Source organism: Leucoraja erinacea, chromosome 48, assembly GCF_028641065.1.
Source record: "Leucoraja erinacea ecotype New England chromosome 48, Leri_hhj_1, whole genome shotgun sequence".
Lineage (NCBI taxonomy): Eukaryota > Metazoa > Chordata > Chondrichthyes > Rajiformes > Rajidae > Leucoraja > Leucoraja erinaceus.
The window spans coordinates 179,453-205,536 of record NC_073424.1 but is presented as its reverse complement, the minus strand read 5'-3'; the positions used below and the strand labels follow the sequence as shown (position 1 = coordinate 205,536).

Below are 26,084 nucleotides of genomic sequence, written 5' to 3'. Positions count from 1 at the left end.
AATGAACTGGCATCAACTACCCTCTGTGGCAGAGAGTTCCAGAGATTCACCACTCACTGTGTGAAAAAAGTTCTTCTCATCTCGGTTTTAAAGGATTTCCCCCTTATCCTTAAGCTGTGACCCCTTGTCCTGGACTTCCCTAACATCGGGAACAATCTTCCTGCATCTAGCCTGTCCAACCCCTTAAGAATTTTGTAAGTTTCTATAAGATCCCCTCTCAATCTTCTAAATTCTAGAGAGTATAAACCAAGTCTATTCAGTCTTTCTTCATAAGACAGTCCTGACATCCCAGGAATCAGTCTGGTGAACCTTCTCTGCACTCCCTCTATGGCAATAATGTCCTTCCTCAGATTTGGAGACCAAAACTGTACGTAATACTCCAGGTGTGGTCTCACCAAGACCCTGTACAACTGCAGTAGAACCTCCCTGCTCCTATACTCAAATCCTTTTGCAATGAAAGCTAACATACCATTCGCTTTCTTTACTGCCTGCTGCACCTACATGCCTACCTTCAATGATTGGTGTACCATGACACCCAGGTCTCGCTGCATCTCCCCCTTTCCCAATCGGCCACCAGTCGGATGTGGAGAGGATGTTTCCACTGGTGGGAGAGTCTAGGACCAGAGGTCACAGCCTCAGAATATAAGGATGTTCCTTTACAAAGAAGGTGAAGAGGAATTTCTTTAGTCAAAGGGTGTTGAATCTGTGGAATTCATTGCCACAGTAGGCTGAGGAGGCCGTCAATAGATATATTTAAGGCAGAGATAGTTAGATTCTTGATTAGTACGGGTGTCAAGGGTTATGGGGAGAAGGCGGGAGAATGGGGGTGAGAGGGAAAGATAGATCAGCCATGATTGATTGGCAGAGTAGACTTGATGGGCTGAAAGGAGTAAGCCATTTAGAACGGAGATGAGGAAACAGTTTTTCTCACAGAGTCTGTGGAATTCTCTGCCTCAGAGGGCGGTGGAGGCCGGTTCTCTGAATACTTTCAAGAGAGAGCTAGATAGGGCACTTAAAAATAGCAGTCAGGGGATATGGGGAGAAGGCAGGAAGGGGTCTTGATTGGGGATGATCAGCCATGATCACATTGAATGGCAGTGCTGACTCGAAGGGCCGAATGGCCTACTCCTGCACCTATTGTCTATTGAATGGCTTCATTCTGCTCCAATCACTTATGGAAAAACCTCAGTAAAATCAACGTAGACAATATATTTTGCAATTTCCCATCAACCGTTTGCATGAGACAATATATCCCACAGTCGTGCAGACGATGAGCAACAGGAGCTGTGGATCCTGAACACCTCTCAGCTGTAATTTTCAAAAATGATTCATAAGATGAAAGCATCGCTGACAGCATCGGCATTTATTGTCTGTCTCTGCTTGCCTTGAGAAGGTGGTAGTAAGCTGCTTGATTGCACTGCTATTGTTCAATTGTACTATACTGTCACATGTACCATGAAATTCCGTTTTGCATACACTTTAGTAAATGTCAGTATGGGGTGGCACGGTGGCGCAGCAGTAGAGTTGGCGGAGCTAAGTTTAATAGCCTGATCGCTGTGGGGAAGTAGCTATTCCTGACCTGGTCGTTACAGTCTTCAGGCTCCTGTACCTTCTACCTGAAGGTAGCGGGGAGATGAGTGTGTGGCCAGGATGGTGTGGGTCCTTGATGATACTGCCAGCCTTTTTGAGGCAGCGACTGCGATAGATCCCCTCGATGGAAGGGAGATCAGAGCCGATGATGGACTGGGCAGTGTTTACTATTTTTGTAGTCTTTTCCGTCCTGGACGCTCAAGTTGCCGAACCAAGCCACGATGCAACCGGTCAGCATGCTCTCTACTGTGCACCTGTAGAAGTTAGAGAGAGTCCTCCTTGACAAACCGACTCTCCGTAATCTTCTCAGGAAGTAGTGGTGCTGATGTGCTTTCTTGGTTTGTGAACAGTGGTGTGCCGCAGGGATCAGTGCTGATGCACTATTGCTCATTATTTATATGAATTATTTGGATGAAAATGTTTACTAGTTTACTTTGGAGATACAGCGCGGAAACAGTCCCTTCGGCCCACCGAATCCGCACGGACCGCACCCCGCAGGCACCAGGGACAACCCACAATTACACCAAGCCAATTCATAGCCCATTGAAGGTGCAGCACAAGTAGATCGGGTGGTAAAGAAAGCCTATGGTTTGCCAGAGGCATGGCCTGTTCCACTGAGGCGATTTTTTTTTTAGGGGACTACAGGCGACTAGGTTGCCGCGACATGGTTGCCGGGGTGACGTCTGTACGGTCGTGAGTCGTCTCCTCAGTCGCCCAAAGAGTCGTAGCGGCTTTCTGGTCGCCGCTGGATTTTCAACGCGTTGAAAGTTTTTCGGAGACAGTCGCCGACAGTGGGTTTGACGCCAATGAGCGTAGCTTGACTTCTCCTGACGTAGGTGCTGTTGTAGGTTGTCACCAGGTTAACGTAGGCTGTCGCCAGTGCTGACTTCCGTTTTTTAAAATTGTTAAAGTAATGATTCTATTTCAGATTTTATATCGTGGGGGGGTCCAGTCGCTGGTTTTTCGGCAACCTGCTACGACTACGACAGTCGCCAGCAGTTGTCTAAAAATAGCCTAAGTGGGACAGGCCCGTTAGAGTCAGCAAGCAGCGCTATTGGACTCTGGTTAGGCAGCATTTGGAGTATTGCATGTAGTCCTGATAAATGAGTGAATGATTTTGTCATGCGCCTAGATACAGTGAAATGCTTTTATTTTGCATGCAACCTCAGCAATATGCAAGTGTCGCCACGTGTTGGCGCCGGCAATGTTACATAAGTACCGAACAGTCCTATCTACTGCGCGCCGCTGCATGGCACTGAGCTGGAGTTTAGAAGGATGAGGAGAGGCACTGAAACTTACCGACCAGTGAAAGGCCTGGATAGAGTGGATGTGGAGAGGATGTTTCCACCAGTGGGAGAGTCTAGGACCAGAGGACACAGCCTCGGAGTTGAAGGACGTTCATTGTGGAAGGAGACGAGGGGGAATTTCTTTAGTCAGAATCTGTGGAATTCTTTGCCACAGAAGGCTGTGGAGGCCAAGTCAATGGATATTTTTAAGTCGGAGAATGATAGATTCTTGATTAGTACGGAGGTCTCAGATAGACACAAAATACTGGAGTAACACAGCAGGTCAGACAAAATCTCTGGCGGAAAAGGAATAGGTGACATTTTGGGTTGAAGCCCCTCTTCAGACATTATAGTTCATATCTACTAATCCAGTCACCATTCTGGTAAACCTTTTCTGCACCGTTTACAACCCCTCCACATCCTTCTTGTAATGAGGCGACCAGAACTGCACGTAATACTCCATATGCAGCCTAACCAAAGCTCTACAAAGCTGCATGATACTTCCTGAGCCTTGTACTCCATGCTCCAGGCAAGCATATGCCGTCTTTATCATTCTATCCATCTATAACAAGGTTAATTCCCAGGGACAAGGCAGGAACGGGGGACTGATTGGGGATGACCAGCCATGATCACATTGAATGGCGGTGCTGGCTCGAAGGGCCAAGTGGCCCACTCCTGCACCTATTGTCTATTGTCTATATCCACCAGTCTTGCTACTTTCAGGGAGTTCTTTACATTGGACACCAAGCTCAATTTTCTTATTTGATTGCAATTTTCAGGGACTTGAAACCAGACCAACTTACATACTTGAGCTAATGCGTTCAGAAAATTGTATGCAATGCTCATGACAGTTCTTGATAATAATCCCTGAACCTAAAAATAGAAAGTTCTGAAATAGAAAGGCATCATTGAGGCAAGAGAAACCGAGTTAAACGCTTTCATTCACCGAACCACTTCTGATCTGGCAGTCTATTGGCTGGAAGTCGCTGCCTCAAAAAAGGCAGCCAGCATCGTCAGAGACCCACACCACCCTTCCACGCTCTCATTTCACCCTGCCATCGGGAAGAAGGTACAGGAGCCTGAAAACTGTAACGTCCAGGTTCAGGAACAGCTTCTTCCCTACAGCCATCAGGCTATTAAACACTGAAAATAAGCTCTGTACTATTATTATTATGGCACAATTTTTAATTGATTTGTTTTTCATGTGTGTGTGTGTGTGTTTGTTTAAGCGGGTCAGGCAGCTTCTCTGTATAGAAGGAATGGGTGATGTTTCGGGTAGAGACCCTTCTCCAGCATTTTGTGTCTATCCTTGGTTTAAACCTGCATCTCCAGTTCCTTCTTACACGTGTGTGTGTGTGTGTGTGTGTGTGTGTGTGTTTAGTATAGTTTAGATTAGAGATACCGCCTGGCAACAGGCCCTTCGGCCCACCAAGTCCACACCTGCCAGTGATCCCTGCACATTTACACTGCCCTACACATACCAGGAAAAATTTTACAGAAGCCAATTAGTCTACAAATCTGTACGCCTTTAATGTTACCATTAATGTTTTATTATTATTAATGTTTAGTGTTTTCTGAGTCATTCGTAACTGTCACTGCATGTCATGTTGTTACTTGTGGGCGGAGCACCAAGGCAAATTTCTTGTGTGTGAATACTTGGTCAATAAACTTACTTAAGGGCCTGTCCCACGAGCATGTGACTGCATGGGGCAAGCGCAACCAAACCAGAAGCGGGGCCGTGCGGAGGTCGAGTGATCCCGTACGCGTTGACGTGAAGTTCGAGCGAAGTCCGCGGGAAGTTTGCGCTAGGCGTATGCCGTCAAGACGCTGTGTACGGCGTCGAGACGCTGCCCGTCGAGGCGGTGCGTGTGGCCTCAATGCGGCTTGGGGCCGGCAGACTGTTGCCACGCGGAATTTTTGGACAGTCAGTTTTTCGGAGCCCCGCGCGATGTCGGGACCAGCTCCACACAACTCCACACGGCTCCGGCGATCGAAGTGGGACCAGCCCCGCGAGGCCGTACGGCTCAAGCGACCACGTTATGTCGCGCTTGCCGCATGCAGCGCATGCTCTTGGGGGGCAGGCCCTTTACTTACTTTGGAGTGTGGGAGGAAAACCGGAGCTCCTGGAGAAAACCCACGCAGGTCACAGGGAGAATGTGCAAACATCATACAGACCGTGTGAGGTTTATTTAAACCTGAAGGTGTGAAGCCTTGTGTATAACTCTGCGATGCTGTGAAGATTTTATATTTTAAACATTAATGTTCATGTGTTTCTTTTGATTTCAGAGCTCGAGCAGCTGACATCAATGAGGAGCTTTTTCAAGGGTGGGAGAACCTTTACCAGCTTTTTGGTAGACGAAGCACGTAACCGCTTTTACGTGGGAGCCAATGACGCGGTCTATGTCCTCAACCTGACTTCTGTTGACTGGGATCCATTCATGGTAATTTCATCAAATGTTACGCATTTTTCTGCATAGTTTAAAAAATCCTTACATACTGTAGTTATGACTTCATAATTTAGTTTAGAGTAAAACAGTGCAGAAACAGGCCATTCAGCCCGCCAAGTCCGTGCTGACCAGCAATCCCCGTATACTTACAATATTTCCTACACACACTAGGGACAATTTACACTTACACCAACTAACTTACAAACCTGTACGTCTTTGGAGTGTTGGAGGAAATCGGAGAAAACCACGCAGGTCACGGGGAGAACATACAAACTCCATGCAGACAGCACCCGTAGTCAGGTTTGAACACGGGTCTCTGAAGCTGTAAGGCTGCAATTCTACCGCTGTGCCACCGTGCCGCCCTATTGACTCCAGTCACGTGGGGCAGCGCAGTGGCGCAGCTGGTAGAGCCGCTCTCACAGGGCAAGTGATCCGGGTTCAATCCTGATTTTCAGTGTTGTCTGTGCGGAGTTTGCATGTTCTCCCTGTGATCACGTGGGTTTCCTCCGGGTGCTCCGGTTTCCTCCCACGGTCCAAAGACGTGCGGGTTTATAGGTTAATTGACCCTCTGTAAATTGCCCCTAGTGTGTAGGGAGAGGTTGCGAAAGTGGAATAACATAGAACTATTGTGAAAGGGTGATTAATGGTCAGCGTGGACTCATTGGGCCTGTTTCCGTGTAAGGAAGAACTTCAGATACTGGTTTAAATCGAAGTAGACACAAAATGCTGGAGTAACTCAGCGAGTGAGGCAGCATCTCTGGAGAGAAGGAATGGGCGACGTTTTGGGTCGAGACCCTTTTCAGTACTGCCTCTCTAAACAGTAAAGTTGCCTGAGAATTCTCTGGAATCTAATTCAAATGTTTATGTCCATAAGGGATAGGGTTAGGAGCAGAATTAGACCATTCACCCCCAACAATTCTACTCCGCCATTCAATCATGGCTGATCTATCTTTCCCTCTCAACAATATTCTCCTGCCTTCTCCCCATAACTCCTGACACTGGTACTAATCAAGAATCTTTCTATCTCTGTCTTAAAAATATCCACTGACGACCTCCACAGCCGTCTGTGGCAACGAATTCCACAGATTCACACCCTCTGACTAAAGAGATTCCTCCTCATCTTCCTAAATGAACGTCCTTTAATTCTGTGGCTGTGCCCTCTGGCTCCATAGTTCAGGGGTTAGAGCACTGGTCTTGTAAACCAGGGGCCACTCGCGAGTTCAAATCTCGCCAGGGTAATTTCACATTACACCATGTTGCCTCGGGAAAGGAGCCAACAAAAAGCAGCTATTATAAAGAAAGACCTCTTTGGGCAGCATGGTGGCCCAGCGGTAGAGTTGCTGCCTTAAGGGCCTGTCCCACGATGTGAGTTTAATGGGGAGAAGGCAGGTACGGGTTATTGATAGGGGACGATCAGCCATGATCACAATGAATGGAGGTGCTGGCTCGAAGGGCCAAATGGCCTACTCCTGCACCTATTGTCTATTGTCTATTCCTACACCGCAGTTTAGAACTTGATCAGAGTTGATAAAGTAATGACCTCCTCCTGCACCTATTTTCTATGGTCCTAAACACTTCCACGAGTGGAAACATCCTCTCCACATCCACTTGATCCAAGCCTTTCAATATTCGCATGCTGTGGTTATTTCTGCGGAGGAGGTAATGGGGGGCCTGCAATTTATAAATTAAGAATTCAATGTGGCGTTCAGATCCTTTTAAATATATTCCACTCTCATGCTAGTATATGCCAAAATATTCTTGAGGCAGGCTGTATCTTTGTGTGTGTTTTCCTGTTTGGTCGTTCTCAGTCACAGTGATTAAATGCCCACTTTAGGAACATGGAACAGAAAGGCACAGCTCAAGAACAGGCACTTTGAGCCACTTTGTGTTGAACACAATGCCAGGACCAACTCTCTTATCTGACCTTGGAGACTCTATCTGGAGTCTACAGCAGTGCCTATCCATAAGCTTCTGTAATATCACTATTGTATCTGCCTCCATCACCACCCTTGGCTAGTGTAGTGCAGCAAGATAGAGTTCTGCAGAAGTCTCGTCAGAGAGACGAGGAGAACTTATTTTCCGCTCCACTGCGAAATCTCCTCAAGGTATGTCTACTTTGAAGATGTTCTCCTCCTCTCTCCGACCAGAGTGCTGCAACATTCTCTCCCGCCGCTCCCCCCCCTCTGTGAATCCTCCTGCTCTCCGGCTCTGCATATCTTCCATTCATTTGTCCTAATTACCGCCTAGGATTCTGTGACTCCTCTCTAAATATATGTCGTGTTCAGTCATAGAGTGAGACAGTGTAGAAACAAGCCCTTCAGCCCAACTCAGCCCAATATTACAAAATTCTTAAGGGATTGGACAGGCTAGATGCAGGAAGATTGTTCCCGATGTTGGGGAAGTTCAGAACAAGGGGTCACAGTTTAAGGATAAAGGGGAAATCCTTTAGGACCAAGATGAGAAAAACATTTTTCACACAGAGAGTGGTGAATCTCTGGAACTCTCTGCCACAGAAGGTAGTTGAGGTCAGTTCATTGGCTATATTTAAGAGGGCGTTAGATGTGGCCCTTGTGGCTAGAGGGACCAGGGGGTATGGAGAGAAGGCAGGTACAGGATACTGAGTTGGATGATCAGCCATGATCATATTGAATGGCAGTGCAGGCTCGAAGGGCCTACTCCTGCACCTATTTTCTATGTTTCTAACTTGCCCACACCGGCCAACAATGTCCCAGCTACACTAGTCCCACTTGCCTGCGCTTGGTCCATAACCCTCCAAACCTGTCCTATCCATGTACCTGTCTAACTGTTTCTTAAACGATGGGATAGTCCCAGCCTCAACTACCTCCTCTGGCAGCTCGTTCCATACACCCACCACCCTTTGCGTGAAGAAGTTACCCCTCTGATTCCTATTAAATTTTTTCCCCTTCACCTTGAACCTATGTCCTCTGGTCCTCGATTCCCCTACTCTGGGCAAGAGACTCTGCGCATCTACCCGATCTATTCCTCTCATGATTTTGTACACCTCTATAAGATTTATATATTGTGGGATTTATACGTTGTGGGATTGTTTTCAGATGATCACATGATTTGACATTAAGAATGTTTGGACATTGGGCAAAATCCCTGGCACGAGTACCAATGCAGGTTATTAAACAAAGATTAAATAATGACTTTCAGGTACTCTGGAACTGGATTTTACATGCAATTAAATTCATTCTGTGGCATGAATGTATTTGTTTTACAGATAGAATGGAACGTAACAGAAAGTGAACATGGTTCCTGTTTACGAAAAGGCAAAAGAGAGGTTGGTTCTTAACTCTCTCTCATGTGTTGTTGTAATAATCTTTGGTGCAGTGCTTGCTGTTCAGGTCTTCATATATTGAATGTCAATGTTTTAATGGCCAAGCTGCCGTTCCCAGGTTGAATGTGTAGTTGAGTCGAGCTGTGCTAAAGCCATCACGTAATGAGCTTCTCTCTCACCATTGAACGCTTTGAATCTGAACACTGTAAATCCATGTACACAAAAAAACAAAATGCCTGGAAGTACAGATCAGGCAGCATCGCTGGAGGCAAATAAATGGCCAACGTTTCAGGCTGGGACCTTGTGTCAGGACTTGTGTCAGGACTGAGAGGGTAGAGGAAAGATATGAATGAATGAATACGTTTATTGGCCAAGTATGTTCACATACAAGGAATTTGCCTTGGTGCTCCACTCGCAAATGACAACATGACATACAGTAGGCAATTAAGAATGACACATAAAACATTAAATATTAATAATAAAACAATATCGATTAAACATGTGAATTAAACATGAAACATGCGGATGATAGCCAGTTGTACATGCCACTCAGGAAAGAAGATAATTATTCCCTAAAATCACTTCTGTCTTGTCTTGAGGACATTAAGTCCTGGATGGCCTTAAACTTTCTGGGACTTAACGAAAAAAAGACAGAAGTGATTTTGTTCGGACCTAATGGCTGCCGTGAACCTCCCTCTGTTGACTTGGGTCCACTGGCAGTGTTCGTAAAGCCAACAGTTTTAAACCTGGGTTTTATGATGGACGGTGATTTTAAATTAGATAAACAAATAGGCGCAGTGGCTAAGTCCAGCTTCTTTCACCTAAGGAAGCTGGCAAAGGTGAAGCCCATTCTCAAGCGGCAGCATTTTGAAACAGTAATCCATGCCTTTATTTCATCTCGGCTGGATTACTGTAACGCACTCTAGTCTGGAGTCTCACGAGCTTCGTTGGCTCATCTCCAGTTGGTCCAAAATGCTGCCCCTCGCCTTTTAACCGGAACTCGAAAGAGGAAGCACATTACGCCAATTTTGGCCTCCCTTCACTAGCTCCCAGTGCACTTTTGAGTTCATTTTAAAATTCTTTTATTTGTTTTTAAATCATTGAATGGCCTCGCCCCGCCTTACCTCTCTGAGCTGCTCCACCTATATGCTCCTGCCCGGTGCCTCAGGTCAGCGGATCAGCTGCTCCTTGAGGTACCAAGGTCTAAGCGGAAGCTCAGAGGGGATAGAGCCTTTTCTGTTGCTGCCCCGGCACTCTGGAACACCTTGCCGCTGCAGATCAGACAGGCCCCCTCACTGTCCATCTTTAAATCCTCCCTAAAAACTCACTTTTATTCACTGGCTTTCGACACTGGCTGAGACTTTGTTCCTGTTTTAGTGCTTTTAATGTCTTTTAATTTTTACTGTTTTTATAGTCCTGTCGTCTTAATGGTTTTAGTAGTTTGTAATAACTTTTTGTTGACTTCCCATGTACAGCACTTTGTGGTAACTGACGTTTTATAAATAAAGTTATTATTATTATTATTATATTATTATTAAATAAAATACCAGAGCAAAAGGAGGCTACAGACTTTTGGCTCTGCAGCCTCCAGGTGTCGTGCTGGTGGCTGAGCCAAACCAGACCATGATGGAGAAGGTGAGAACAGGCTCTACGATGGCAGTGTAGAATTGGACCATCATTGCCTGTGGCAGATTTTTGGTTATTGAGTAGATTAGAGCTACTACTCGTGGGAAAAATAGCTATTTTTATGTCTGGCTGTGGCAGCTTTGACAGTCCGGAGCCGCCTTCCAGAGGGAAGTGATTCAAAGAGTTTGTGGATAGGGTGAGAGGGGTCAGAGATGATCTTGCCCGCTCGCTTCCTGGCCCTTGCAGTGTACAGTTCATCAATTGAGGGAAGGTTGCAGCCAATAACCTTCTCTGCTGATCGGACGATTCGCTGCAGCCTCCAGGTGTCGTGCTTGGTGGCTGAGCCAAACCAGACCATGATGGAGAAGGTGAGAACAGGCTCTACGATGGCCGTGTAGAATTGGACCATCATTGCCTGTGGCAGATTGTGCTTCCTCAGCTGCCGCAGGAAGTACTGCTCTGTTGTGCCTTTTTATTTCATTACAAAGCGGTCAGAGAGAGATGGGGGATGGTAGGTGATAGGTGATAGGTGGAATCCAGTGTGGTGAGAGATGATGGTCAAACAATGCTGAGGCTCTAAACGGTGCTGGTAAATAATAATATAATATAATAATCTTATTTATATAGCACATTTTTAGTCAACTTGCATTGACCCCAAAGTGCTTCAGATAATTACATTACATTTACACACAGGCAAAGGTGGGTGAAGTGTCTTGCCCCAAGGACACAACGACAGTATGCACTCCAAGCGGGATTCGAACCGGCTACCTTCCGGTCGCCAGCCGAACACTTAGCCCATTGCGCCACCTAAGCCGCATTGAAACTATCGCGAGCAATTTTGGGCACCACATCTGAAGAAGGATGTGCTGGGTCTGGAGAGGAGGTTTACAGGAATGATCCCAGGATTGAGTGGGTTAACATATGATGAGCGTTTGACGACACTGGACCTTTACTCACAGGAGTTTAGGATGAGGGGGGACATTGAAACTTACCGAATAGTGAAAGGCCCTGGATAGTGTGGATGTGGAGAAGATGTTTCCACTAGTAGGTGAGTCAGAGGTCATAGCCTCAGAATTAAAGGACGTATCTTTAGGAAGGAGTAGGTATTCCTTTAGTCAGAGTGGTAAATATGTGGAATGTATTGCCACAGACGGCTGTGGAGGCCACGTCAATTGATATTTTTAAGGCAGAGATGGATAGATTCTTGATTAGTACGGGTGTCAGGGGTTATTGGGAGAAGGCAGGAGAATGGGGTTAGGAGGGAGAGATAGATCAGCCATGATTGAATGGCGGAGTGGACTTGATTCTGCTCATATTATTTATGACATTATAAACAGCTCTTTGGATCGACTTGAAACCACACGATGGGCCCATGATTCTTTCTCTAGCCCTTCATCATACATCAATGGAGTAGCTGTTCTGGAAATAGAAGTCTTAACACCAGGACAATGTGGTGACAGTGATTGCAATTAGTAGCGAGCGGAATTTGAAAAATCCGGGAAACTTAATTATTTCACATTTATTTTTAAGACTGGATGTGGTGCAATCATAACCATTCCTTTTATACTGCGATGCATAATTCATTTGATTAGAAACTGTCCTGCCATTCCGTGATCACGATAAGACAAGTGAGGAAGTGTGCTGCAGCTTTTAAACAACCGATTTTTTGTGGACGCTACGCAAAGAGAATATTCGAGTGGGTTTTTTTTTCATGCTGTCTGTCATAATAGCCCTATTATTCACAAAATATTTAGATTTATGGCAGAATAATTGCATGGCAGAAGGAGAAAATGAAAAAAAACGCATGTATTGGGAATGCTTTCCACTTTGTAAAAGGGGAACTTTTCAACTGGAGCGTTGGGGCACATGAAAGTTCCATATTTAAATAACAAAGTCCTTTTTTATAAAATGGAGATAAAAGGCAGAGGAAGAGAGGGGCTCGGTCTGCGAGAAAGAAAATCCAACAGCAGAAACACGCAGAATGTAAATTGTTTCGAGACGTGTTTACTTTTGTTGGTTGGTCAGTTCATGGCATGTGATGCCGTTCCCAATTTTCATTCTGGCCGTGTTTGACCTAGATGTGTGGGGAAAGAATGTCCTTGGACTGGATTATTCTCTGGATCGGAAGGATTCTGAGGGCTATGGGCCAAATGCAGACAAATGGGACTAGCCCAGAATGCCAACTTGGTCGGCTTAGACAAAGTGGGCCACAGGGCCCATTTCTGTGCTGTATATATAGCTCCACAATGATATAGTTCGATAATATATATATGGACGGCGCGGTGGCGTAGCGGTAGAGTTGCTGCCTTACAGCGGCGGAGACCAGGGTTCGATCCCGACTACGGGTGCTGTTTGTACGTTCTCCCCATGACCTGCGTGGGTTTATTCCGAGATCTTCAGTATTGTATTGTATTGTATTGTATATCTTTATTGTCATTTCCTGAGTATTCGCATACCCAGAGGAAACAAAAAAACGTTGCTCAACCAGTGTCCATTCAGTGTGCATGAAAAATAAATAGAAATAAAAAAATACATGTATCATGAACAAATTTAACACTCTACTAAACATTCAACAGGCGTTCCGACCGGCAGCGGCACAACAGTGGCTCTGCTGCAGTGTGGGGGTTTGTGCGCGATACTTGGCAGGGGCAAAGTCCATTTAGCAGTCTTATAGCCTGTGGGAAGAAGCTGAGGAGCATCCAGTTTCCTCCCACACTCCAAAGATGTACAGGTTTGTAGGTTAATTGCCTTGGTGTAAATGTAAGATTGGCCCCAGTGTGCATTGGGTGGTGTTGATGCTGGTCGGAGCGGACCCGTTGGGCAGCTATGTTTATAAACTAAAAAGTTAAACTCTCTGACTAAATGATCTAAATCCCCAGAGAGGTAAATCTGGGAATTTGTGCATGTAAATCCTAAGCGGCATGACCATGGGTCACGGAAAGAAGCCAGACCAAATTTAGACTTTGGAGATACAGCATGGGAACTGGCCCTTCGGCCCGCCGAGTCTGCGCCAGCCAGCGATCACCCCGTACACTTAACACTACCCGACATACAAGGGGCAATTTTACTTACAAGTCAATTAACCTACAAACCTGAGGGAGTGTGGGAGGAAACCAGAGCGCCAGAGAAAACCCACGCGGTCACTGGGAGAACATACAAGTTCTGTACAAGCAACACCTGTGGTCAGGATCAAACCTGGGTCCCTGGCGCTGTAAGGCAGCAACTCTACCACTGTGCCAACTGATTTGGTTCAAAGCTTATTGCGAATACGTTCCCCATCAAATGACCACAGTCATTTCTTTTAAGAGGCTGACATTTGGGATACTTGCTGCGTAATGGAAATGAAAGGATGTTGAGTTCTTAATGGGTTTGTTGAGGAGCAGACTACCCATGAACCAAATAAGGGTCTGAGGAGCAAAATGGCAGCTGGTCCTCCTTTGTATAATCAATAATCTGCATGAATGAATAAGTTTATTAGCCAAGTATTCACATACAAGGAATTTTCCGTGGTGCTCCGCCCGCAAGTGACAATATGACATACAGTGACAGTTAGGAATGACACATAAATCATTAAACATTAATAATAAAACAATATCGATTAAACAGGTGAACCAACAAAATACCAGATCAAAGGGAGGCTACAGATTTTTGGCTGTTGAGTAGAGCAACTACTCGTGGATAAAAACTGTTTTTTATGTCTGGCTGTGGCAGCTTTGACAGTCCGGAGTCGCCTTCCAGAGGGAAGTGATTCAAAGAGTTTGTGGCCAGGGTGAGAGGGGTTAGAGATGATCTTGCCCGCTCGCTTCCTGGCCCTTGCAGTGTACAGTTCATCAACGGAGGGAAGGTTGCAGCCAATAATCTTCTCTGCTGATCGGACGATTCGCTGCAGCCTCCAGGTGTCGTGCTTGGTGGCTGAGCCAAACCAGACCACGATGGAGAAGGTGAGAACAGACTCTACGATGGCAGTGTAGAATTGGGCCATCATTGCCTGTGGCAGATTGTGCTTCCTCAGCTGCCGCAGGAAGTACATCCTCTGTTGTGCTTTTTTGACTGTGGAGTCGATGGTGGCCCCCCATTTAATATCCTTGGAGATGATGGTTCCCAGGAATTTAAAGGGCTCCACAGATGTGACTGTGGTGTTGTTGATGGTGAGTGTCCTGGATGGACCGAAAGGTGCCAGAGAGAGTCGCATTTTCCTTTCTGTAGGAAGAACGGATGCAAAGACCATTAACAGCAGTATGTAGGTAATGGTATCGAAATAATAATCAGGGTGAAAAATTACAAACATTTGGAAAAATTTAACAGGCACTTTGAGTTGACCCAGTTGACCATGGATCTATAAAATCATGGGCAGATCCTATTTGATTAACCAAATTGAAGTTTAATTCAGTTCAGAGATACAGCGTGAAACAGGCCCTTCGGTCCCCCGAGACCGCACCGACCAGCGATCCCGCACATAAACACTACACTACACACACCAGGGCCAATTAACCTACAAACCTGTACATCTTTGAAGTGTGGGAGGAAACCGCAGATCTCGGTGAAAACCCACACAGGTCACGGGGAGAACGTACTAATTCTGTACAGACAGCACCCGTAGTCAGGATCGAACCCGGGGGCCTGGCGCTGTAAGGCAGTAGCTCTACCGCTGCGCCACCGTTCCGTTTCTTTTGTGATGGATTTTCAGAAAGCATGTGAAAAATGTTACATAAAATATGGATCAACAAAACAGGCATGGGAAACTAGTTGAACCAAGATAATAAACATACGGGCTAAGGACTGGAATTGTTGTTTTTCAGACTGGAACAATGTAAAACAGGGTTTGCCCAAAATGAGCAAAGAAAAGTGTTTCCAGACTGCTACTTTATCAAGAAGGGCGGGCTCTTGGTTGAAGAGTAACTTAAGGCATGTTCTGCAGTTGTACAGAGCCCTAGTGAGACCACACCTGGAGTATTGTGGTCTCACTAGGACCAACACCTCACCACCCCCAACATCGGGAACATATTTCCTGCCTCTAGCGTGTCCAAACCCTTAACCATCTTATATGTTTCAATGAGATACCCTCTCATCCTTCTAAACTCCAGAGTGTCCAAGCCCAGCCGCTCCATTCTCTCAGCATATGACAGTCCCGTCATGCCGAGAATTAACCTTGTGAACCTATGATGCACTCCCTCAATAGCAAGAATGTCCTTCCTCAAATTTGGATACCAAAACTGCACACAATACTCCAGGTGTGGTCTCACTAGGGACCTGTACAACTGCAGAAGGACCTCTTTGCTCCTATGCTCAACTCCTCTTGTTATGAAGGCCAACATGCCTGCCATTCGCTTTCTTCACTGCCTGCTGTACCTGCACGCCTGAACCTTTATTGTCATTTAGGGAATCTGCTTCTTTAAGAGTGAATGTAGAACACCTTTCAAGTTTACTGGATTCAAGACAAGAGCGGAACGATACTAAATAGGTATTGAACGATTTGTAAGCCTCATAACAGTTCACTTGAGTGATTATGCAGGATTTTCTTCTCAGAGTTTGTGTTGAGGTTTTATTTGTAAAAACCTCAAAGTTTAATGTTATAAAAACTAAAGAGAAGTGGTCAGACTGCAAGAGATTGCAGCGATTTGTGACTAACATAGAGTGGACGTGGAGAGGATGTTTCCACTAGTGGGAGAGTCAGGAACTAGGGGTCAAAGCTTCAGAAGTAAAGGACATTCTTTCAAGAAGGAGATGAGGAAGAATTTCTTCAGTCAGTGGGTGGTGAATCTGTGAAATTCTTTGCCACAGAATGCTGCAGAGGCCAAGTCAATGGGTATTTTTAAAGCAGAGATCGATAGATTCTTGATTTGTACGAGTGTCGGAGGTTATGGGTAGATGGTAGGCGATTGGGGTTAAGAGGGAGAGATAGATCAGCAATATTTGAATGGCGGAGTGGTCTTGACGGGCCGGTCTAATTCTGCTCCTATCATTTTTCACTTATGACCTTATGATCTTCGGCCAGCAGCATAATAGAAACATGGAAAATAGGTGCAGGAGTAGGCCATTCGGCCCTTCGAGCCTGCACCGCCATTCAATATGATCATGGCTGATCATCCAACTCAGTATCCTGTACCTGCCTTCTCTCCATACCCCCTGATCCCTTTTGCCACAAGGGCCACATCTAACTCCCTCTTAAATATAGCCAATGAACTGGCCTCAACTACCTTATGTGGCAGAGAGTTCCAGAGGCTCACCACTCTCTGTGAAAAATGTTTTTCTCATCTCGTTTCTAAAAGATTTCCCCCTTATCCTCAAACTATGACCCTTTGTTCTGGACTTCCCCAACATCGGGAACAATCTTCCTGCATCTAGCCTGTCCAACCCCTTAAGAATTTTGTAAGTTTCTATAAGATCCCCCCTCAATCTTCTAAATTCTAGCCAGTACAAGCCGTGTCTATCCAGTCTTTCTTCATATGAAAGTCCTGACATCCCAGGAATCAGTCTGGTGAACCTTCTCTGTACTCCCTCTATGGCAAGAATGTCTTTCCTCAGATTAGGAGACCAAAACTGTACACAATACTCCAGGTGTGGTCTCGCCAATACCCTGTACAACTGCAGTGGAACGTCCCTGCTCCTATATTCAAATCCTTTTGCTATGAATGCTAACATACCATTCGCTTTTTTTCACTGCACCTGCATGCCTACTTTCAATGGGAGGTACAGAAAAAAGCTGGAGAAACTCAGCGGGTGCAGCAGCATGTATGGAGCGAAGGAAATAGACAACGTTTCGGGCCGAAACACTTCTTCTTCCCCCCTGCCCTCATACATCTGCAGTTCCTTCTTGAACACTTTGCCTACTTTCAATGACTGGTGTACCATGACACCCAGGTCTCGTTGCATCTCCCCTTTTCCTAATCGGCCACCATTTAGATAATAGTCTAGGAATAATCAAGGAACAGTTGCACCCTGGCCACTCCCTCTAATCCCCTCTCCCACCAGGCAGAAGGTGTAGAAGTGTGAAAACGCACCCCTCCAGATTCAGTGACAGTTTCTTCCCAGCTATTATCAGGCAACTGAATCATCCTACCAACAACCAGAGAGCTGAGCTACTATCTATCTCAATGGTGATCTTCAGACTATCCTTGATTGGACTTTGCTGGTTTATCCTTGCATTAAGCGTTATTCCCTTAACATGTATCTCTACACTGTAAATGGCTCGATTGTAATCATGTATTGTCTTTCCGCTGACTGGATAGCAGGCGACAAAAGCTTTTCACTGTACCTCTTTACACTTGACAATGAACTAAACTAAACCAAAACAAAACAAAGGTGGTGGCAGACCCTTGCAACCTACTGAAGTTGCACGTTGCACGAGGTGACAACATTTTCCGTTGGCGGTTAAACTTCCTGTTGGTTCATGAACAAAATTACAAAAGTAACATTATAGTTACGGAATCGAGGTCAATGGGGCAATGATGCTTGACACCAGTATGGACGGTAAGCGGTTGATTATTAGCCTTTTCTCTGAAATGGAAATGGAGAAGTTCATTAGTGATGGGAACAGAGTAAGGTCATTCGACCCATCAAGTCCACTCCACCATTCCATCATGAGAGGAATACAGTGCCCTCCATAATGTTTGGGGAAAAAGACCCATCATTTATTTATTTGCCTCTGTACTCCACAATTTGAAATTTGTAATAGAAAAAATCACGTGGTTAAAGTGCACATTGTCAGATTTTAATAAAGGCCATTTTTATACATTTTGGTTTCACCATGTAGAAATTACAGCAGTGTTTATACATAGTCCCCCCCATCTCGGGGCACCATAATGTTTGGGACACAGCAAAGTAAAGTAAATGAAAGTAGTCATGTTTAGTATTTTGTTGCATATTCTTTGCATGCAATGATTGCTTGAGGTCTGCGATTCATGGACAAGTCAATCACCCGATCTGAACCCAATTTTATATGCTGAAGAGAAAACTGAAGGGGACTAGCATCCAAGACAAGCAGAAGCTATAGATTGCTGCAATACAGGCCTGGCAGAACATCTCCAGAGAAGTCCCCTTCAGTTTTCTCTTCAGCATATAAAAGCCATGCTCAATTGGGTTCAGATCGGGTGATTGACTTGGCCACTCAAGAATTGACCATCTTTTAACTTTGAAAAACTCCTTTGTTGCTTAGCAGTATGTTTGGGACCATTGTCTTGCTGTAGAATGGACCACCGGCATTTGTTTTGAGGCATTTATTTGAACTTGAGCAGATAGGATGTGTCTATACACTTCAGAATTCATCATGCTACTACCATCAACAGTTGTATCATCAATGAAGATAAGTGAGCCAGTACCTTCAGCAGCCATACATGCCCAGGCCATAACACCCCCACCACCGTGTTTCACAGATGAGGTGGTATGCTTTGGATCTTGGGCAGTTCCTTCTCTCCTCCATACTTTGCTCTTGTCATCACTCTGATACAAGTTAATCTTCATCTCATCTGTCTACAAGACCTTTTTCCAGAACTGTGGTTGCTCTTTAAGTACTTCTTGGCAAACTGTAACCTGGCCATCCTATTTTTGCAGCTGACCAGTGGTTTGCATCTTGCCTCTGTATTTCTGTTCATGAAGACTTCTGCGGACAGTGGTCATTGACAAATCCACCTGTCTCCTGAAGAGTATTTCTGATCTGTCGGACAGGTGTTTGGGGATTTTTCTTTATTATAGAGAGAATTCTTCTGTCATCAGCTGTGGAGGTCTTCCTTGGCCTGCCGGTCCCCTTGCGATTAGTAAGCTCACCAGTGCTCTCTTTCTTCTTAATGATGTTCCAAACAGTTGATTTTGGTAAGCCTAAGGTTTGGCTGATGTCTCTAACAGTTCTATTCGTGTTTCTCAGTCTTTGACTTTCATTGGCACAACTTTGGTCCTCATGTTGATAAACAGCAATAAAAGTTTCCAAAGGTGATTGAAAGACTGGAGGAAAGACTAGGAGCTGAGAGCTCTCTCATACCTGCATGAAGTAGGCAGTTAAACACACCTGAGCAATTACAAACACCTGTGAAGCCATGTGTCCCAAACATTATGGTGCCCTGAAATGGGGGGGGACAATGTATAAACACAGCTGTAATTTCTACATGGTGAAACCAAAATGTATAAACATGCCCTTTGATAAAACCTAACAATGTGCACTTTAACGACATGTGATTTTTCCTATTACAAATTTCAAATTGTGGAGTACAGAGGCAAATAAATAAATGATGGGTCTTTGTCCCAAACATTATGGAGCGTACTGTAGATCGGGTAGATGCACAGAATCTTTTGCCCAGAGTAGGTGAATTAAGGACCGAAGAATATAGGTTTAAAGTGAAGGGGAAAAGATTTAATAGGAATCTGAGGGGTAACATTTACACGCAAAGGGTGGTGGGTGTATGGAATAAGCTGCTAGAGGAGGTAGTTGAGGCAAGGACTATCCCAGCATTTAAGAAAGAGTTGGATAGGTACATGGATAGAGCAGCTTTGGAGGGATATTAACCAAGGTGGACAAGTGTAGCTGGGACATGTTGGCCGGTATGGGCAAATTGGGCCGAAGGGCCTGTGTCACTCTATGACTGAATCTATGGCTGATCTATCTCTCCCTCCTAACTCCATTCTCCTGCCTTCTTCCCATAATCCCTGACACCTGTACTATAATCACAAATCTATCCATCTCTGCCTTAAAAATATCCATTGACGGCCTCCACAGCCTTTTGTGGCGATGAATTCCACAGATTCACCGGTGCTGGTTTTGGCCAAACTTGTGTCCCTGATAGGACAATGAAATTCTTGCTTTGCTTCAGCACAACAGAACATAGATAGATAGATATGCCATTTATTGTCACTATACATGTACAGTGAAATTGAAAGCTGCTCGTACTCAGTGCATACATATAATTTAGTACAAAAAACAAGAAACAGAAACATAAAAAACAGAAGGGAGAAGGGGGGGGGGGATAGGTGCACAATTCTGCGGTGCTATATACATATATACAGATGGAAGTCCGGGTGTTGGGCTGTGAAGTCAGTGCATGTGTGAATTTGAATTAAGAGTAGTTATAATTTTCGGAAAGCAACTATTTCTGAGTCTATTTGTCCTGGATTTGATGCACCTATAGCGCCTTCCAGAGGGCAGCAGGTCGAACAGTCCAAACGCAGGATGGGAGCTGTCTTTGATGATATTCTTTGCCCTGCTAAGGCAGCGGGAGGTGTAGATATCCATCAGGGAGGGGAGAGGGCAACCAATGATCTTCTGCGCTGTCCTAGTTACCCTCTGAAGCCTCTCCCTGTCTGCCATGGTGCAGCTGCCATACCATGCTGTAATGCAGTATGTCAGCAGGCTCTCGATGGACGATCAACTTTTTGTAGTCATGCCAACATAGTAGGCATGACTACAAAACAGATCAGTGTGTCCATATACCATTATATAAATATATACACACATGAATAAATAAACTGATAAAGTACAAATAACAGATAATGGGCTATTAATGTTCAGAGTTTTGTCCGAGCCGAGTTTAATAGCCTGATGGCTGTGGGGAAGTAGACTAAGCGTACCATATCTCAGGTCATCCAGGCTCTCAAACATTGCCATCGTTATTTGTCGTCCTTGTAGGAATGTGCTGATTCTGACTCTCGTTAACTGGCTCTTAAAAGACTCCCACCTCTCAGATGTGGATTTCCCCCGCAGGCATCTGTTGCTTCCCTCACAGGGAGAATGCTATCCTGATCTCTCATTAACTGGTCCTTAAAAGACACCCGCATGCCAGATGTGGATTTACCCTCAAACATCTGCACACAATCTACTTTCTCTGGTGTAGGAAGGAACTCCAGATGTTGGTTTCAAACCAAAGATAGACACAAAAAGCTGGAGTAACTCAGCAGGTCAGACAGCATCTCTGGAGACTCGAGACTAGAAACGTCACCTATTTTCTCTAGAGATGCTGTCTGACCTGTTGAGTTACTCCAGCTTTTTATATCTTTCTACCTTCTCTAGATCATAGAAACATAGAAAAATAGTAGGCCATTCAGCCCTTCGAGCCAGCACCGCAATTTAATATGACCATGGCTGATCATTTAAAATCAGTACCCCTGTTCCTGCTTTTCTCCATATCCCTTGATTCCTTTAGCCCTAAGAGCTATTATGTATTATGAAGGAGAAATCATGCTTGACTAATCTTCTGGAATTTTTTGAGGATGTCACAAGTAGAATGGATAAGGGAGAGCCAGTGGATGTGGTGCATCTGGATTTTCAAAAAGCCTTTGACAAAGTCCCACACAAGAGATTACTGTGCAAAATGATAGCACATGGTATTGGGGGTAGGGTATTGACATGGATAGAGAACTGGTTGGCAGACAGGAAGCAAAGAGTAGGAATTAACGGGTCCTTTTCAGAATGGCAGGCAGTGACTAGTGGGGTGCCGCAAGGCTCGGCTGGGACCCCAGTTAGTTACAATATATATTAACGATTTAGACGAGGGAATTAAATGTGACACCTCCAAGTTTGCGGATGACACAAAGCTGGGTGGCAGTGTGAGCTGTGAGGAGGATGCTGTGGGGCTGCAGGATGACTTGGATAGGCTGGGTGAGTGGGCACATGCATGACAGAGGCAGTATAATGTGGATGCAGTACAATGTGAATAAATGTGAGGTCCTACTGCAGTTGTACATGGCCCTGGTGAGACCGCACCTGGAGTATTGTGTGCAATTTTGGTCTCCTAATTTGAGGAAGGACATTATTGCTATTGAGGAAGTGCCGGGACTGACATATGATGAAAGAATGGGTTGACTGGGCTTGTATTCACTGGAATTTAGGATGAGAGTGGATCTTATAGAAACATATAAAACTCTCAAGGGATTGGACAGGCTAGATGCAGGATTAATGTTCCCGATGTTGGGGGGGTCACAGTTTATGAATAAGGGTCAGGCCATTCAGCCCTTTGAGCCCGCATCGCAACCTGTCTCTGTCTCTGGCAACGTTCCCCAAGTGCCTAAAAACAGCTACCATAGTGCCGGTGCCGAAATAGTCTAATGTCACCAACCTGAATGACTACCGCCCGGTTGCCCTAACTCCAATACCCATGAAGTGCTTTGAAAGGCTGGCCCTCTCCCACATCAAATCCAGCATCCCTGCCTCACTGGACTCTCATCAATTTGCATACAGGGCAAATAGATCAACAGAGGATGCCATCTCTCTGGCTCTTCACACTGTCCTAACTCACCTGGAGAGACAGGGCACGTACGTGAGGATGCTCTTCATAGACTATAGCTCTGCATTCAATACGGTCATCCCCACCAAGCTCACCACCAAACTCCACCAGCTAGGCCTCAGCTCGCCGATATACGATTGGGTCCTGAGTTTTCTGACGGAGCGACCGCAGGCAGTGAGACTGGGCCCGCACCTGTCCTCCACTATCACCCTGAGCACCGGCACACCACAGGGCTGTGTACTAAGCCCCATGCTCTACTCCCTCTTCACTCACGACTGTGTTCCTGCATTCGACACCAACACCATCGTCAAGTTTGCAGACGACACAACAGTGATTGGGCTGATCACCAACGGTGATGAAACAAAATACAGGGCGGAGGTGCAGAACCTGGCAGACTGGTGCGCACGTAACAACTTGTCACTAAACACCTCCAAGACCAAGGAGCTGATTATTGACTTCAGGAGGTCCCATAATGGAGAATACGCCCCAATCTCCATCTACGGGGACAGTGTGGAGAGAGTGTCCAGCTTTAAGTTTCTGGGCACTCACATTTCAGAGGACCTCACATGGTCCACCAACACCGCTGCGCTGGTCAAGAAGGCACAGCAATGACTGTTCTTCCTGAGAACATTAAAAAAGACTGGTCTGCCCCAACAGCTGCTGACGACCTTCTACCGCTGCACCACAGAGAGCATATTAACATATGGCATCTCTGTGTGGTATCTCAGTTGCACGGAGGCGGAGAGGAGAGCTCTTCAGCGCGTTGTCCACAGAGCGCAGAGGATCATTGGGACACAGCTACCAGCCTTGGAGGGCATCTACCACACACGGTGCCTCAGGAAGGCCGTCAGCATCCATAAAGACTCCGCACACCCTTGTAATGGACTGTTGGAACTACCTCCCTCCGGCAGACGTTACAAGGCCTTCTACACCCGAACCTCCAGACTCAGGAACAGCTTTAATCCCAGAGCTATAGCGGCTCTGAACCGGCCCTGCTGAGTGCCCCCCATCCCCCCATGGACTGTCTCCCTCGGATGGTCACGTCACACAGACACATCTGCACTTTAGTCTGTTTGAACTGTTTTGACTATTTTACTGTTGTAATGTTCTTTTTACAAACCATGTTCTCGGGGTATCTAAATCTAAATTTTATTAGTTATTTAAATTATGACATCGGATGGAAGCTGCATACCAAATCTTATGTGCAATGACAATAAAATATATTATTATTATTATTTAGGACGGAAAGGAGGAAAGATTTCTTCACCCAGAAAGTTGTGAATCTGTGGAATTCTCTGCCGCAGGAGGCAGTGGAGGCCAATCCACTGAATGTTTTCAAGAGAGAGTTAGATTTAGCTATTTGGGCTAAAGGAATCAAGGGATGTGGGGAAAAGCAGGAACGGTGTACTGATTTTAGATGATCAGCCGTGATCATATTGAATGGCTGTGCTGGCTCGAAAGGCTGAATTGAAAAAAAGGTTACTTTTATAACAACTTAACAGGTTCGCTTCTTAATAAACAGACAACACAAACGTTTGGTAGACCAGTTCAAAACTTTACTTATTATCGGCCGATGGTAGGGAGAACTCTGGTTAAGTGAGCAATATAGACACTTCACTGTCCTCATCCACTTCTCTGAACAACTGAATTACATCGTATTATATCGTGTTTTTTTGTCACCTTAGCACATTCCACAGACATTAGTCATGGTCAGAGGTACAGGAAAATAAAGGTTTCTACAGAATGCATCACATCAAAGGCATTTTGTCACATGGTACAACATTGGCCATTTGGTATTGCCCCTTGAATCTAGTTTCCTCTCTCATAAACATCGGACATTTGGTGTAAGGCATTTTACCTCTCAAATACATCAAAGGTATTTGTTAAAATTCCTTAGAAAAATCTAACATCTCCTCTCTCGTCACCTCCTCCCTCATAAACATCGGACACTTGGTGTAAGACATTTTACCTCTCAAATACATCAAAGAGATCTAGCTACTTCTCTGCTTCCTCTCTCGTCACTTGGGAAACAAATGTTATAGTATTTATTATCTCCATACACCGCAACCTGAGGCAGGCTTAGACTTGCTTTTCTGTATTAATCTACTGGAGAAAAGCCTAATTTGAGACTAAATATAAGCTGTAAACTAGCCCAGGAACCAATTTAATATCTTCTTTATTTTTTTTAACTTAATTCAGCCATATCAGAATGGCCTACTCCTGCACCTATGTTTCTATCACATGACCCTATGAACCTTGCATCAAGACTCAGGATGAGACTCATGCACAACTTTACCTGTTCTTTGATTTGATTTACAAAATTGTTAACTGGTATCCGTTTTCTTTTCTTGTTTTGGCTGGAATAGTGGAAATGCCACAATTACATTCGCATCATGGAGGTGTGGAACGAGACGCATATCTTTGCCTGTGGAACCTACGCGTTTGATCCCCACTGCGCATATATCGTAAGTAGCCCTTCATTAATGATATATGAACCTGTGCAAAAAGTGCTCCTGTGGTTTGCAGCCCAAGTTAATACATTTCCTTTCAGTCAGTAACAAGTGCACTAAAGCTGCGGTAATGGTTTTTGTTTCTTGCGAAATGGAATAATATTCCCTGGTGTACGTGTGGTTGGTCTCCAATACCTTTGATGAGAAGGAGCCGGCCACTCAGTTGTACCATTAACGAAAAGGAATAAAACTTGATGAGCAATTGTGGTTTGATACAGGCAACACGTTTGGATGCAGCAGAGTTGCTTCCAGCCCAGTGAGCTTACCAACGCGTACAAACAAACATTTGTGGCATGTATCTGATGATACTTTATTGTCAAAGTCGCCTTTATTGTCATTCAGACCTTTCCGTCTGAAATAAATTTTGTTGCCTGCAGTCGTACATATAATAAAAATAACACAAACACACAATAAACACAAATTAACATCCACCACAGTGAGTTCACCAGGCACCTCCTCACTGTGATGGAAGGCAAAAGTCTTAAGTCTTTGTCTCTTCCCTTCTTATTCTCCCTCTGCTCCGAGGCGATTCAGGCTTCGTAAAGTTGTGACTCCGCCGGGTGATGGTAAGTAATGTCAGTCCCACGGCTGTATCCAAGCTCCGCGAACGGGCCGGTTCAACTCCGCGGCCCGGGGTGGTCGAAGCTGCCGAAGTAGCGGCCATCCAGTCCCGCGGACGCAGCTGTTGTTGCGGGAGCTCCGGAAGAACAGGTCACCAACCTGTGACCTGCGAGCTCCCGACGATGTCGTCCACTGGCCCGGCACTGGCACTTATACCTAGCTAGGTGCATTGAAATTCTTTGTCTAGTATGCAAAGGAACCGCCACAAAGGCGACGACAAAGTAACACAAAGTACTCATTCCTTCTCGTCCCCTCCCCACGTCGAGTCCCCCGTACGTCCGTAAAAATAAGGGGAGGCCATTTAGGACTGAGCTGAGGAAAATAAGTTTTCACACAGAGAGTTGTGAATCGGTGGAATTCTCTGCCACAGAAGGAAGTGGAGGCCAATTCACTGGATGTTTTCAAGAGCTCAAGAGAGTTAGATTGAGCTCTTGGGTCTAACGGAATCAAGGGATATGGGGAAAAAACAGGAACGGGGTACTGATTTTAGATGATCA

General features: G+C 45.3%; 1 protein-coding gene across 2 annotated transcripts in view; it reads left to right on the top strand.

The window, feature by feature from the left end:
• sema4f (sema domain, immunoglobulin domain (Ig), transmembrane domain (TM) and short cytoplasmic domain, (semaphorin) 4F) overlaps positions 1 to 26,084 on the top strand; it is a 155,218-nt gene that overhangs the window by 56,370 nt on the left and 72,764 nt on the right. For both annotated transcript variants that reach the window (XM_055664859.1, XM_055664857.1), the window contains exons 2-4: positions 5,163 to 5,317; positions 8,568 to 8,627; positions 24,823 to 24,921. In XM_055664859.1, the coding sequence (XP_055520834.1) occupies positions 5,163 to 5,317; positions 8,568 to 8,627; positions 24,823 to 24,921 (314 nt within the window). The remainder of the gene's footprint in view (positions 1 to 5,162; positions 5,318 to 8,567; positions 8,628 to 24,822; positions 24,922 to 26,084) is intronic.